Raw genomic sequence first — 16,658 nt, forward strand, 5'->3', positions numbered from 1 at the left:
ACAAAAAATCCTTTTTATAAAATATAGTTCCAGCATTACATCTGCTGTCAATCATTCAGGGTAGATCTTGTACAAGGTTTGGTCAGGATTTGGATAGGATTTGGCGCCGCTGCTAGCTACAGACACAAAACTCTACCTACTCCTAACTACGCTCTCACACACAATCTACACAGTTCGTACTAATCACCATCACCATATAGCCCGACTACAATTCCCACATATAAACAAAATATTCCTTTCAACACCAATACCCATATCGTTGTTCATTGACTGCTCCTCCAAGGTTTGCAGAACATGTTTGCTGATCTGTGGAAAATTTCCGAGGCTTCTTTTCTATGGACAAGTTATTATTAATGGGACACAGAAGGTTCATTCAAGTCACATCTGGAATGGTAAATGTTTCAACATCTATTCATCAGACTAATGCAAAAGGTCAGTGGGCATAAAAATGGAAATTAAAATCATCCTATCATCCTATTAGCAAACACATAAACACTTCGTCCTACAAGTACATAAAAAATACTGTCAAAAGAAATCCATTGTCCAGGGCCATGAGTACCCAACTTACTGCTATCATAAGATACTCATAATGATTACACACTTACTCACCACATGTCCCCAGGGGTCCTCACCTATCGTCATGTTATTTCAGCTTGGAGGTAGTCGCATTGATTCTCTATTAAATATCAATCTGCTTGAGTTTATAAGCTGTTTCCATATACGCCTTCTGGGGTTTCACATTATGGTGCCCTCAACCGTACCTAGTAGTATGTGGCGGCAAGTTACACTTTCCAAATACCTTATAAGATGGCAACTCTGAAAATCAAACACTATTAATCTCCCTTCGTACACAAATCCTTCACCTACAAGTCACCAAGTCGCTTCATCAACATCGCAGTACATTTGAAAAATCTCACTGAATCATGCTCACCTAAGGGGAATAAGAACATTACAACTGTAATTTATCATCAAGAATTACCTTACGAAATGACTCGCCATGTCAACAAACCCGATACCTTTTTAGTCATTAAGAAACAAAAGCCATCTTACTGTAATAAGAAACGCTTCATATGAACCTCATAGTTATTCACGTTCAGACGTTATAAAGCTGCACAACACTACTCCTTTCTGCTGAGAAGAAGAAATAACTACACACATATTGGGGGACCCTTTACAATTCATAGAAAATATAAACTTTAATTTCAATCACACCAGAGTGAATCAAAACATTGGAAAATATGCACTGTAATTTTACGAAACAGAGGCGACTGGGTTTAGCGTGGGCACACCAAAACTGTGGCCCTCCCTCAACAAATCTTCCCTAATATCGTCTTCCTTTATTCAAATGCACATCAATATCATCAATAGCACCGGTCCTCATTAAGTTTGACGCCAACCGAGCCAGCCAACAGTCATTGATCCCTTTGATTAGAGGCATTTGTCGGATTGTGCTGCGGGTTTGCGGGACGAATTTCAACACCCACTGGCGGACCACCCGTACTGTTTACGGCACCCCTGTTGTTGCTTGTTCGATAATTATTCTGGGGTCGATCACGGCTACCGTTCCTAGGTCCACTATAATTGCGCCTAAATCTCTGCCCATTACCGTATCTTCTAAACTCTCCGGGATGTCTCTGATTTACTCTCGGCGAATGATGACCATTGGCATCGTTTGTTCTGCCCGCGTTCCGTGAGGAGTCGCGAGGCTGCCACCGCTCGTGCGCTCTGTAACTCTCAGGTGACCCGTTACGTCTGGAGTGCCATCTGTCTCTACGGCTGCGGCTTCGCTCGCGCGGCCGCTGCTCGTAGGCGCTCTGACCGTAATTCCGCGTGGTGCCATTCGCATCGCACTCAAGCTCTAAAAGGAAATTGCGAAACCCCTCTACGTCATCCTTACATCGCCCTGCAAGGATAACGTGCCGCAAATGCATTGAAAATTTTTCCAGGCAAATACGAATAATTTCCGCAGGTCCATAAGGATTGTCAAGATGTTCATTCGCCTGCAGTATGTGCTCGAACATCTGCACAGGGCTGGAGAATTATGACCTGTTTAACTCTGGTAGCATACTGAGTCCGTGTTTTACACGACTTTGCGCTGCCACTGACCAATAGATCGACAGGAAGTGTTGTCTAAACTCCCCAACAGTGTAGCAATTGCGTGCAATTGACATAATCCGCGCCGCTGGCTCTCCTTCGAGGTAGCCGCACATATACTCCATCTTGTGCGCACTGGGCCACGTAGGAGGGAGGGAGAACTCGAACTGCTGTAACCAGGCCCACGGGTGAATCCCCGTAGCCGAGTTATGGAAGACTTCAAACTTCCTCACGGTCAGAAAATGTTTAAAGTCATATTCGTGAGTTTCCCTTGGCGAACGTTCCTGAGGGGATCCGCGCCGTTCCCACCTGATACGAGATCCATGATCATGACGATGATCAAATTCGCCATCGTTCCCGGAATCATCGTCGGAATAATGGCCCTTTCGTTCATTTCTTTCAACTTCATGGGCCTTTAACCCTTTTAGATGAAGTTCTAAATGGGCAATGCGCTCACATATTCCCTCGGTAACCCCTCTTTGTTGTATTTTTATTTCACACTGTCCACGTGGACATTTCGTTATCGACCGTATTTCGTCTGCATCCGCTGATGACGAGGTAATCGTTTCCCTATTATTGTCAGACTTACGCGCCACTGCGTCTGAGATCCTGGCTATTTCTTCTCGCATCTCTCGGTGGGCCGTGTCTTGTTTTGTTTGTGTAAGCCCTTGCTCTCGCTCGAGAGCTATTATTGCCTGGCTGAGGGTTTCTACCTGCGCGCTAAGGTGGACCGGGCACTTAGCCGCAGTGTCCTCTATTCGGGACACAAGAGCTGTGTGGTCACTCTGGCATTGTTCTGCTAATGTGCGGAGATCCCTGGCGGAATTTTGTCCTACTCGGGACTCAAGAGCCGCTTGTTCACTCTGGCATTGTTCTGGTAGTATACGTATATTCCCAGCAAACCTTTCTTCTTGCTCCATCACCTGCTTGCTAATGACTTGCTGCCCCTCTTCTAAGGCGGAGATGCGTTGGTCAATGATCGCCAGTTTCTCCCCAACACCCTGTACTATTTCACTAGTCAAACTTTTATTCGCTTCCTCGATATGCCTCCTATTTTCTTCTGCTTGTTTTTTATCCACTTCCTCGATATGTCTCCTATTACTGTCTAGTAATTGTCGTAGCATAGCCTGTAATGAATTTGCATCTATCGAATGATTCGAAATCACTACAGCGGGCTCAGGATGGACAACACTTGTACTTGCGTTTTCTGCATTTCGTTCCTGGTCGGACTTGACGTTTTGACCTCGTCCTTGTTCAGGGTTATTGTCTGGCAGGTTTTTCCGATCGCGGCTCCCTGAACAGCTACGCGTCTCCATCATAAGGATAGTTACTCCATGCTCCAAAATACAACAAGAATAATGCCAAAGTCTCCTAATGGACTCACAGTCCCCACAAAGCACCCAAGATTTACTATATGACACCGGTACACGCCACAGGACAAGAATCAACCCAAACTTGTAACACAATTGAATACTAAATCACAATGTCTATACAGTAATACATATACAAGATAAAACATGTAAGAAAATTCACGCCTATATCATAAATTCACATAAATTCTGTATTACAGAAAAACAATATACCAATTAGCACATCCAACTGAAAATAACTAATCCTCACTGCGCATCAGAAGATCTCTGGTTCACCGAAATCCGTGAGCAGGGTAAGCCATGTGTAACTAACCACGTTACTACGGGTTATTCCTTATTATTGGGAATGGAAATACTTATTGCTTATGAAATCAACGTGAGAAGAATAGGGTCGCCACTGACTCAAACCATACAACTAATCAAATATTTGGTCGAGTCGGAAAATAAATTAATTTGATCACAGAGCAAAAATACACAAAAAATGCATACGTTGTGAGGTCGCTCACAGTGGATACGATGTAATTAATAGTATTGCCTGTGCGCTGTTCACGACAATCAAACATTTAAAATAAAACAGAATATGCATGAACACTGCATAAGATCAGCTCCCAGCAACACACCTGAAAATATGACTTAATCTAAAGCATTTGTTATAAAATACAAGAGGAGACTAATCACTGGACCTGTGCATAAGGAAACGCATTGGATGTGCTAAGGGGAAAGCTTCGAGGTGAATGGCTTAGACGCAAAAACGTAATATCGGAACACAAGAGAAAATTGTAGATAAAATCATTTATTCCTAAACTAAGGATGTGAGGCATGTACACGATTCCTGATAACACGTGGTTTGTGGAGGCACAATTTCTAGGTATAGTGCCAAATTCCAACAATATCACATCATACAATCATGTTAACATTTTCTAAAACAAACATGCGATCGGACAGTTAGTGATGCCGGTAGCCCAACAACTGTAATGTTCTACCACGTGGTTGGCTCCCCACGGACGAAAGACACGGAAAGTAAGGAAAATTTACGAGAAGGCAAGGCTCTAAATATTTAGAAAGGTGAAAGCTTATACAGGCACAGCTGAAGGCAAACAGACATTCATACAGAAGCGAGTGCTCACTTCTTATCGACACCTTTGTGTGGCGCTCTTCCAGCGGATCCAAGTCTGCTATAGAAATTTACTAAGTGAAGCATCTGCCAAAGTTTTGCATTCCTTGCTGCGACATTCAAAGCAATCTTTCAGAGTTGAAAAGCGAGACCAAAAGCTAACAGCTCTCCCCTCGCCAAGTAACAACGCGCCACGCGGTCAGTCTAACTCACCCTTCTTCGACTGGAGCACAGCTGTGGACGCTTCCCGTACCGGCGGCAGACTGCCTCCCGCTTCTCCAGCCTCTTCCACGCTCCGCGTGGACCGGAAAACCCCAAGATGCCATTTCCGCCACCAACCTAACGAAGGTGGATTTCTCACAAGTAGCGGAAACCTCTTTGCCGACTTGACCACTACGAGAGTTGGCTATTCTGTGCAACTGCTGCTGAATCTGTATGGCTATCGCAGACTTTCTGCAGCAGACTACGCCACCGTCTATCAACGTGACACACAACCACATTCATTCAATCACACTACTATGAGAGTAAAGAGAATAGAGAAACAAGGAAAAGAAAGAGAAATGGTAATGAAAATGGGCTACCGGACTACTGAAAGGTGGCTACAGGACCCTTTCAAGGTGTCTGGATTCTTTTGATCACATAGCGTATGTTATATAAGAGGTGGAGTAGATTTTTCTGGCTCTCACATAGATGTCAATAATTCTAGTGGAATGTAATGTATGCCACGGGACTTATTTCGACATAGGTCCATTAATGCTCAGTCATATTCTTATCATAGTATCTTATCTCCCATCACACCTTCAGGTGCTTCCTCTTCTCTTCCTATAATATTACTCTCAAGTTTACCCTTGTATATCCCTTGTGTAGAACGTATTGAGGGTGTAAGTACAAATATTATGATCATTGGTACCTTAATATATACCCACTTCAGGGTGATATTTGTTTTTTTTCTGTGTCAAGCTGTTTTACCACAGACACGACACATAATTTAGTACCTGATGTTTTCTGCATGGTTGTCACTGCACCACCAAGTGGACTACGGCTGTCAGTATAGTCTAACCATTTTACATCCACGCATCCACAGATCAGCACCTGACCTGCTACTAGGGGAAAAACAGCCACTTATCACTTGGTCTTGCCACATGCACCTGGAGGTACTAACCAACCTAACAACACAGTACTCCTAATAATTACAAGTATTACTCTGTGAATTAAGTGAATACTGATCTACTGTTTTTCAGTACACTGTTTTCAGTCACCAAGATAAATATCTGCACTTATACCTCTTACACCATGTATATTTCTTTCATCTTTGAGCATTCCTTCCTTTGCTAAGTGCTAGTTTTCTGTCTGAGCTCTCGATACTGATAAAGCTGCCTCTCTTTTTTTCCCGAAAGGTCTCTTTAATTTTCCCATAGGCAGCATAAATCTTTACCCAAGTCAAGCACACATTTACGGACAGCCTTCAATTTGTCCACTAGCCGTTTTTGTTCAGCCATTCTGCAGCTCTTGTCACTCTCCTTTTCTATACGTCTGTATTCACTTTCAAATGCACTTCATAATAATATTTGTTATACCTCACACAAGTTTCAATAATGCTTGACTTCTATCAAACCAACTTACATAAATTATAAAAGCTGCTAAATCTGTCGGGGAAAAAAATCTAGAAAGATAATTTCATGGAGGGGATGAACGGGTAGGGAGGGGGGGGGGGAATGACACAGCTTTAGCAGTTGTGCCTTCTACTAGGAGCGTATAGCAGAAATGACCTCAGACGTCCGTTCTGCACTGTACATAGAACGTTAAAGTCGCTCTGTTACAGGGTGCCACGTACACGGATAAGACGGGCGTGTCTGTGGTGGCGCTGTGTCCGGGCCCTACTGAGTCACCATTGCTGCTGGACTCTCCGGAACACCTGATGCACGACTACATCAAGCAGCCTCTCGCCCAACTCCTGTCTGCCACTCACATCAACAGGTATTGCGTGGTAGCTCTGTGGCGTTGTACCTCTGCTGCTCCGAATGCACAAGTTTCTTCCATTATTCTTATGCTTGCGCTTAACCTACTTCCATTTCATTCAGTGTGAAATGAAGTGACTTTGTCGCAAGCTCCATTCGTACCGGGTCGATATAATCAAAGTGCAGCTACTCACACAGGTGCAGTGTGGGCTGTAAGACTGCAAAACTTGACAGATATGCTAATACGAGAATGCGGAATCGATTTACACTGGAAAAATTAGTTCCAATTTTGGACAGGAGGTGCAAATTTGACACTGTAGACTGTTTGTATGACTCTATGACATCCACACTGTCATATGGCATGCTCTAACCGTCAAGAAGAGAACCTGTGCGCTATTTTATGAGAACAGGACCAATTACTGTGCTCCACTGAGAGAGTATCGCTGACTGAAAGGTCTGAGGAGAGGTTGATATCATTAAATGCTTTACAGCAGATGATAATGAAAACCGAACTCATGATGAGCTTGGTGTGGCACCAGGAAGAGGTAGACGTTCTATCTCAGAGAAAGTTGTCGACGAAGTTGCTGTTGCTGTAACTGACCATGCAGCATGTGGCCCAGGTAATGCTAGTGCCCCTGCAGTGTCACAAGAATTCTCTGCCTCCCGGACAACAGTGCGGGAATTTTTGTGCTCTATTTTACACTAGTACCCATACAAGATCCATATGGTACAGCAACTGAAACCTCATTGTCGTCAGGGGGTGATGAATACACAGAACTACAGAATTTGGGGCACTGTTCAACTGCATGTCGTCCATGAAGAGCCATTGCACTTGTCGTATGTGACTGTGTGGTGTGGTTTCACAGACTCCTTCATTCTCAGCCCGCTCTTCTTTGAAAAACATCACCCAGAGGGCATGCCAGGTGCACATCATCGAGACCTCCTTGTGCAGCTTGTGACTCCGGCTTTGGAAGAGCACAGCTAAATGGCAACCACTGTTTTCATGCAAGACTGGCAGCCCCTCATGTCGCTAGCCCAATGAAAGATCTGCTTAATGCAACATTCCACGAACATGCTATAACCAAAGGTTTTCCAGATACAACGCCTGCAATATTACTTGCAGCTGATGACTGACTCTTTATCTTTGTTGAAACTCTCAAAAATTTACTGATCTACAGACCATTTTATATAAACAGCACACCCTGCTTTAAGAGGGAAAAGAGGGAACCAGCTGAAAAATGCTACTGTCAGAGAACAAGGAAGGCGGATATGTTTCTTTTTAGAGGACTGTGGCAAAAAAGTGGGGAACCAGCTGCCTCAATCGTCATTTTGTCTTACTTATCAAAAATTTTGGGATGCGAACATATTGGCGCTTTCAGGTGCTAAATGAGAGTAATAGAGACACAGTGATGTTGGAAGAGAGACTGTGGCAGTGAGAGAGAGAAAAAAAAGAGTGATGGTAAGAGAGAAAGTGGAAGTGAAAGAGAAGGAGAGTTGGATGCAGACAATAACAGTGGGAGTCAGAGAGAAGATAGTGAAGGCCAGTGAGAACCAGTGGCAGTAAAAGAGAAAGAGATATGGATGGAGATAGTGGCAGTGGGAGCAAAAGAGGAGACAATGGAAATGAAAAAGAGAGATGAATGGAGACTATACATAGGCCTGGGGTGTCTGGCCGCCCCGCCCCTCCCTCCCCAGACTGGCCAACTTTAAAACTAAAAAAAAGTCTACGGTCCCTTATATCCTATAGAAGTGTGTTAAGTTTCCCAGTCAAGGAGTTGAAACACCGTGAAAACTCAGAGACATGTGTCAAGAGGATACAACGATGGTTGAGACAAAGATGATCTGCCTGTGTGCAGCTGGACGCTTGTTAGCACAGGTGGAAAGGGGTGGGCAAGCAGCTGTCACAAAGGCAGCCTTACAGCCAGGCTGTATCATATGCATTAGGACTGCCTCAGCTGAGTGCACACAGGCAGGGTTGACCAGTACTGAAGACCCATTAGTCCCACTAAGAAAGTGAATGAACGCATGGTAAGAAACAAGGTGGCAAAACAAGTTCAGATTGCAATGCAAAGCAGAAGTCCATGATGAAGTCCAAGAGTAGTGGTTATGGGTAGGTGACATTGACAGCATTTTTAGTGTTTTTTGTCTGTCACTCCTTAGCTACTTTTAACATTATATTCATAATTTTAAGTTAAAACCACCTGTTGGAACTGATAGAAGGTGTATGGGTGTCATGGTATCATCCCCTCCCCCTGTCCCAACATACACATCCACCCATGGTTCTGCATGTTGCGTAAGCAGTTTAACTGCATCCAAGTTGCTGCTTTTGAGGCAAATAGAAAAAATGGCAGTGATGGCGACAATGATGGTGATAGTGTGGTCATGGTATGATTATGGTGATGGTATAGTGATGGAATGGCAATGGCGATGGTGAGAGTGAGAGTGTTTGTGGTGGTGATAGTGATGGTGAAAGTGATGTTAATAGTGATAGTGACAGTAAAGTGATGGTATGGTGAGATTGATGATGGTGGTGCAGTAACAGTGCCAGTAATGGTGATGTTGACAATGACAGTACCCTGATTTTAGGGTGATGCTGATGGTGACAGTTACAGTGACACTGACAGTCAAAGTGTTGATGATAGTGACTGAGGTCATACAGTGCTGGTATACTATTCGTGATGGTCACATCCACGACAATGATGAAAGTAATGGTGAAGGTGAAGGTGACATTGACATTGATGGTGGTGGTATTGTGATTGTGTGGTGATAGTAACAATGACAGTGATGATGATGGTGCAGTGTCAGTGACAAAAATGATGGTGATGGCGATGTTGACAAGGACAATACACTGATGGTAAGGTGGTGGTCATTGTGGTGGCGACAGTGACAGTATTGGTGATGGTGACAGTTATGGTACAGTGATGGTACAGTGATGGTGATGGTGACAATGATAGTGATAATAATAGTGCCAAAGATGTCAACAGTGAAGGTCATGTTGGTGGTGATGTTATAGTTATTCCATGACAACAGTCACAGTGACAGTGATCATGTTGTTGATGATACAGTGATGGCATGCTGGTGATGACAGTGACAATATGGTCACAGTATGGTGATGGTGACAGTCATGGTATGGTGACACACGATGACAGTGATTGTGGTGGTGACAGTGATGAAGAAGATGATAGTGATGGTGATGTTGATAGTGATAGTACGGTGTTGTGGTGACAGTGACATTGATGGTGACAGTGACAGAAGTGTGCTGACAGTGACAAAGATTCTGACTGTAGTGATGGTACACTGATGGTAGGGTGATGGAGATAGTGACAATCATGGACATGGTGATAGCATGCTCATGCCAAAGTGATGGCAATAGTGACAGTGATGGTGACAGTATGATCACAGTGTGGTGACAATAATTGTGACAGTGAGGTAAGGTGATGGTGATGTTGATGGAGAGTTAATTAGTGAGTAACATGTTCCATAGATCATTTAGCACAACAGATCATAATGACATGTAACAAGTCACTATACATTCATATTGCAAATTAATTTGTATGTATCATTACATTCTGAAAATTTATAAGTTTTTTAATATATAAAAAGAAAGCAAGATATACAGATGTGAGTTAGTAATTCCTAGTCACCACCTCTTACACAGTACAATAATAGAATTCTTCTACAGAACAGGAGGAGTTGTCAAGGAGAAACGGGCTCTGGCTCTGAGCACTATGGGACTCAACTTCTTTGGTCATCAGTCCCCTAGAACTTAGAACTACTTAAACCTAACTAACCTAAGGACATCACACACATCCATGCCCGAGGCAGGATTCGAACATGCGACTGTAGCGGTCGCGCGGTTCCAGACTGTAGCGCCTAGAACCGCTCGGCCACCCTGGCCGGCCAAGGAGAAACGTTCTCAGTTTGTTATCACTTGGTAAGTGATGAAAAATTATTGTTGCTGCATTGTAGACCCATTTTTCTGCTAAAGGCAGAGTAATGAATGCCATTTCTCCTTCTGATATTGTAATTGTGTACCTCATTGCTCCTCTTGAACTGTAATGGATTACTTACAACAAACTTCATGGAGGAATAACTGTACTGTGAAGTAGTAGTCAGAATGCCCAACTCCTTAAATAGATGACTACAAGATGATCGTGGGTGAGCACCACACATTATTCTCCCAGCACGTTTTTGTACAATGAAGACTTTCTTTCGTAAAGATGAGTTACCGCAGAACATGAGATGATACACTGATGGTGATCATGAGAATGTGGCGATGGTACAGCGACAGTGATGGTAACCATACAGCGACATTTCTCGATGTCAGCTCTAAGCAGATTCTGTGCAAGTAGGAATTTGTAGGCAGTGGGATGGTGAATTCTCTTGCTGAAGGTACATTCAATATGTGAAGCGAAACAGCCAAATAAGTGCGGGTAATTAAGCAGTAGGCTCCTCGATCATTCGCTGCTAAGATCCAGTGGCAGAACTTCCTCCATTTGATTTTCTCTTTTTGCAATAAGACAGATTTAGGATTTCAGCGTAATTGAAAGATTTGCCCACTTCAGCACTACTGTAACATGTATATTTTACTGTAACATTGTTGGTTATCCCTGAGTTATATACAATGGATACAGTGGAATACACTAAGCAGATTCAGAAGGATGTAGGCTGCAGTAGGTACTGGGAGATGAAGAAGCTTGCACAGGATAGATCAGCATGGAGAGCTGCATCAAACCAGTCTCAGGACTGAAGACCACAACAACAACAACATATACAATGGTGTCCAAAATTAAAGCAACATGCTTCTGTTTGGTTGTCTTATGTCTAATTCATGGTATAATCATCAAGGTGACAAGAGATGTCTGTACAATCTTGTTAAGCACGGTAAGTGTAATTCCCATTAACGGACAACCACGACCAACGATGACGTCAGGGCACCTATCAAACGGGGTAGTGTGTGCTGGTTAGCCCCACATCCACAATCGCTGTGTATACAGTTACAGACAGGGTGATGTGGCACAAAGAAGACGCCTGCCAAACTTTCTGTGGTGGAGGGTCATAAAAAGAATGGAAGCAGGACAGTTGGAAACTGGTGTGGCCTGATGGCTTAATTTCTCGGATGTGGCACCAGTTTATGGAGAATGAAACAGTATCCTGAAGACCAGGCCAGGGGCATCCTTGTTTGATATCAGAAAGAGAGGACTGTTATTTGGTTGTAAGGGTGCGAAGGTACCGCCGTAGTGCTGCACGGTAACTGACATCTGACCTCGCAGCATCCACTGGACGTGTTGTAGCGAGGCAAACGGTGTACAGAAGGCTTTGGCACACTGGCCTTTATAGCTGGAGACCTGCTGTATGTCTACCTCTGACGCGTCTTCACACAAGGGAACGTCTAGAGTGGAGTCGTCAGCATGCCAATTGGATGGTGGAACAGTGGTCCAATGTTCTTTTCGCAGATGAGTGCTGGTTTGGTCTGGAGAATTATTCTCGAAGCATTTGTATCTGGAGGGAATGTGAAACACAATTTCGGGACCCAAACATTGTGGAAAGACACGGGTACCAAGGAGGATCCCTAATGGTGTGGGCAGGGATTATGTTGACCACTCAAACAGCTTTTCATGAAATTGTACAGGTGAATCGGCAAGGTTTAACTGCTGTCAGGTATCGCGACAAAATCTTGGGACCTCACGTGCGGTTGTTGTGAGGTGGTGTGGACCCAGACCTCATTAAGCATTCAACCACTACCACCGTCATACCTTAGCAAAAGATCTTGCTGAAAACCCAAGGAAATTCTGGTCTTACGTAAAATCGGTAAGCGGGTCGAAGGCTGCCATCCAGTCACTCACTGATCAATCTGGCCTGGCAACGGAAGACAGCAAAACGAAAGCTGAAATTTTAAATTTAGCATTTGAGAAATCTTTCACGCACGAGGATTGTACAAACATATCGCCGTTTGAGTCTCGTACAGTTCCCGTATGGAGGACATAGTGCTAGACATCCCTGGCGTTGTGAAGCAGCTGAATGGGTTGAAAATAAATAAATCGCCAGGTCCTGATGGGATTCCAGTTCGGTTTTAAAGAGAGTACTCTACTGCATTGGCTCCTTAGTTAGCTTGCATTTATCGCGAATCTCTTGCCCAACGTAAAGTCCCGAGCGATTGGAAAAAAGTGCACTTGACGCCTGTATATAAGATGGGTAGAAGAATGGATCCTCAAAATTACAGACCAATATCCTTAACATCGGTTTGTTGCAGGATTCTCGAACATATTCTCAGTTCGAATATAATGAATTTCCTTGAGACAGAGAAGTTGCTGTTCATGCATCAGCACGGCTTTAGAAAGCATCGCTCCTGCAAAACGCAGGACAGGATTTGTGACTGGTGTACAGAATGGCAGCTAACTCTAAATATATATAAATGTAAATGAATGCAGATGAATAGGGAAAAGAATCCTGTAATGTTTGAATACTCCATTAGTAGTGTAGCGCTTGACACAGTCACGTCGATTAAATATTTGGGCGTAACATTGCAGAGCGATATGAAGTGGGACAAGTATGTAATGGCAGCTGTGGGGAAGGCGGACAGTCGTCTTCGGTTCATTGGTAGAATTTTGGGAAGATGTGGTTCATCTGTAAAGGAGACCGCTTATAAAACACTAATACGACCTATTCTTGAGTACTGCTCTAGCGTTTGGGATTCCTATCAGGTCGGATTGAGGGAAGACATAGAAGTAATTCAGAGGCGGGCTGCTAAATTTGTTACTGGTAGGTTTTATCATCACACGAGTGTTACGGAAATGCTTCAGGAACTTGGGTGGGAATCTCTAGAGGAAAGGAGGTGTTCTTTTCGTGAATCGATACTGAGGAAATTTAGAGAACCAGCATTTGAGGCTGACTGCAGTACAATTTTACTGCCGCCAACTTGTATTTCGCGGAAAGACCACAAAGATAAGATAAGAGAGATTAGGGCTCGTAGAGGTTCATATAGGCAGTTATTTTTCCCTTGTTCTGTTTGGGAGTGGAACAGGGAGAGAAGATGCTAGTTGTGGTACGAGGTACCCTCCGCCACGCACCGTATGGTGGATTGCGGAGTATTTGCCTGGAGCGATTTAGGGAAATCACGGAAAACCTAAATCACGATGGCCGGACGCGGGTTTGAACCGTTGTCCTCCCGAATGCAAGTCCAGTGCGCTAGCCACTGCGCCATCTCGCTCGGTGACCTCTTAGAGAACGGGTGGTCGATGTTTTCTCGGAAAAGGAAAATGTTGCACGCATCCCACGCAGTATGACTGGGATCCGCTAGGGAGAGAGGCTGCATCTCATCAGCATCCATTACCCACTCTCCAAAGCTTGCGAGCAGCTCTGCAGGAATAATGGGCGTTATTGCCTCAACATAAGTTTGATGACGTCATTCACAGCAGGTCGAGCCACTGTCGAGCTTGTATTGCTGTCAGAGGTGGTCACACTCCATACTGACCCCCTTAACGAGTTGTCGGAATCTGCGTGAAAATCCGTTAAGTTGGAAAAAGTGAAGAACATTTTTGTCTACCGTTGTGCATAAGCAGTTATTAACGTTTTGTATTCTTTACATACTGTTTACAGTGTTTTATGGCAAAATAAACGCAACCTTGCAAAATTTCCATTTGTTGCTTTAATTTTGGAAACCAGTGTGAGCCGTGGCGGCTCATATCGATAGTGCCACTCTGGTGGTTTATCTTTCCTGCCACGGTCAGGGCGGTAAGCAGCGCCCTCTGGGGCCTACGCGAGGAGTCACGAGGCCAGGTCCTGTTGGGGAGGGGGAGGGGGGGGGGTGCTCCAGGACGTGGTGGCAGACGGTTGTCGGGTTGACGCAGCGAGTGTGGGACCGGACCTATCGCATGGAGATATACAAGTTGGCTCTGAACGGAAGGCGCCGTAGCAAGCAGCCGGAAGTGGGCGTCCTGTAATTTGTGTGAAGGAGTAACGATTTTTGCATTGGATGTCCCAGTGGTTCCCGAGAGTTTCGGTGGCTGCTTCTGGAGAAGAGAATTGGTAAGAGCTCTTGCCTACGCTCTTTTCCGTACGATGTTGCTGCCTGCCGTTATAAACGGGTGAAAATCAGGCTCTTGTATTGACTATACGGGAACTGCTGATGTAAAATTGCATTTGTGATTGAGTCCCACTTGTACTGTGACAATTTAGAGGCGAAAACTGTGGTGGTTTCATTAGGTTTGGTTCCTTGTTGTGCAACTGAGCGAGTCAGTTATTTGGGGTAACTGAGGGAGCACCATTATGTTGGTCTAAGTGATACGTTCTCCACGTTTTGTCTATGGCTTTGCGAATCGAAATCGTGGGGGAGTACACGTGTGAGTAATTTGCTATTCTATTGATGGTTACGTAGTAAAGACTGTTCTCTGGTGTGTTAAATTACGCGCTGATTTGTAGCCAATCTAAGCAGAAGTTACCATTGCTACTTGCTTATGTGCTACTGTCCTTATGATTGGCGTTGTTTGTCTTTTGATTGTGGGTGTGCTCAGGTTTAAAAAAGAAAAAAAAAATACGACTACTATTCATAAGGGTTGTCTAGTAAGGAAACTGCGTAAGCTTTTGTCATATGGTGCTCTGTTTGCCTACCACATTGGCTTTCTATGCAGTAACTGAAGGAATGTGTATGGTGGTTCAAGATTGTAGGCTGACTAGTATTTGAACTGGTGTTGAGGTTAAGGGAGAGATCAGCATCCCGCAAACCCGCACGCTGCGCGTGGTTAAATGTTTCGCTATTGGGGAGCTGGCTCTCTGTTCTTGGATTTTGTAAGGATACGTGATGAGTGCATCGCTGTAGTTTTTCGTGTGTTAAATTGCGGGGTGTCGGTACCGTCCTAGGGCTAGACTTGTGATGTATGTTATGCTGAAAGGGAATTAACTGTAGCAAACTTAAGAGAGCTCTTAGTTTGTTTTAGATCTGTACATGGAATGATGTTGATATTTTCTCGACTGCGGCCATAACTTCCTGTTTGGGGAGATCCTCTGAGGGACTTGTATTGTACTGTTGCAGTGCAGTCCATCTGAAACGTGCTGCTTCAAACTTGGGTCTGCAGCTCTCGGATGTTATATATTACTGTTTAATCTTAAATGTCTTTGATGTAATATGGTTGTTGAGGATTATGTAATTAATTTTGATCGCTGGTTCCTAAGAGGAAGTATTTCGTTTTAACATAAGTGCTCGGTCAGAGCCTATTTAAATATGATTTTAACTCATCATTCAAATTTTCTAGTCTTGCTTTTTGAAAAGGCTTTGAGTTAAATGATTGCTATTTGCCTGTTTAAATGTTTGTGTGACTTAAAGGAAAAGAATATCATTTTGTAATTTGTACTGATTGTTCCTTTTGAGTAATAACTGACTTATGTGTTCAATAAATGAGTGTCTAGTCAATGGTGATGCACTGTTCTATTGCTAGCCTACCCCTTCCACTCCACAGCCCATTGAGCTGCTTTGTGTCGAAATTGTGTTCAGAACACCCCTCTGACCTGACACCTCACAGTGTACATGGATGTAGGTAGTAGGCTGTAGACTGTAGCGGCATACATATGACACTTTGACGGTGTGTGCCGATTGTTTGCAGGCCTGAGTTCATCGCCGAAGCGCTGACTCGAGTCATCCGGGAGGGTCGCTCTGGCTCAGTGTGGGTGGCCAACGAAGGAGTCGTCCGCCAGGTGGACTTCCCCCGCTTGGTGTAGCTGCCGTGCTCCGGACGCACTGCTTGTATATGCTGGTGCCCTGTTCCATAAGAAGTGCAGTGCTTTTTCATTCATCGTACGAAACTGTCGTACGAAATAATCATAAAGCCCTTAACAACAAGATAAACAAGTCGAATAATCTTCATAAACTGTGAAGGAGAACGTTTACCTTGATAATGCCTTATAAAAGCAGACATTCTTTATAAAACTCTAACGAGAGGATACATTTTTTCTATCTGAAACATTAGGAGAGCTATTGAATAAACATATAATGCTAACTTATATAGGACATTTTGTTATACTAACTTTGAGAAACACAATGAAGTGTTCATGATGCAATCTCTCTTCACTTCATTTTCTCTAACTCATTCTTATGGATCCACGACTACACACCACATTATTTTCCTG

General features: G+C 43.9%; 1 protein-coding gene across 1 annotated transcript in view; it reads left to right on the forward strand.

Annotated features, from left to right (window-relative positions):
- Positions 1 to 16,439, forward strand: part of LOC126424693 (15-hydroxyprostaglandin dehydrogenase [NAD(+)]-like) — an 80,299-nt gene extending 63,860 nt beyond the window's left edge. The window contains exons 5-6 of the mRNA XM_050087419.1: positions 6,401 to 6,555; positions 16,136 to 16,439. Of these exons, the coding sequence (XP_049943376.1) occupies positions 6,401 to 6,555; positions 16,136 to 16,250 (270 nt within the window). The 3' untranslated portion in view covers positions 16,251 to 16,439. The remainder of the gene's footprint in view (positions 1 to 6,400; positions 6,556 to 16,135) is intronic.
- The last annotated feature ends 219 nt before the right edge of the window (positions 16,440 to 16,658 follow it).

Source organism: Schistocerca serialis, chromosome 10 (assembly GCF_023864345.2).
Source record: "Schistocerca serialis cubense isolate TAMUIC-IGC-003099 chromosome 10, iqSchSeri2.2, whole genome shotgun sequence".
Classification (NCBI taxonomy): domain Eukaryota; kingdom Metazoa; phylum Arthropoda; class Insecta; order Orthoptera; family Acrididae; genus Schistocerca; species Schistocerca serialis.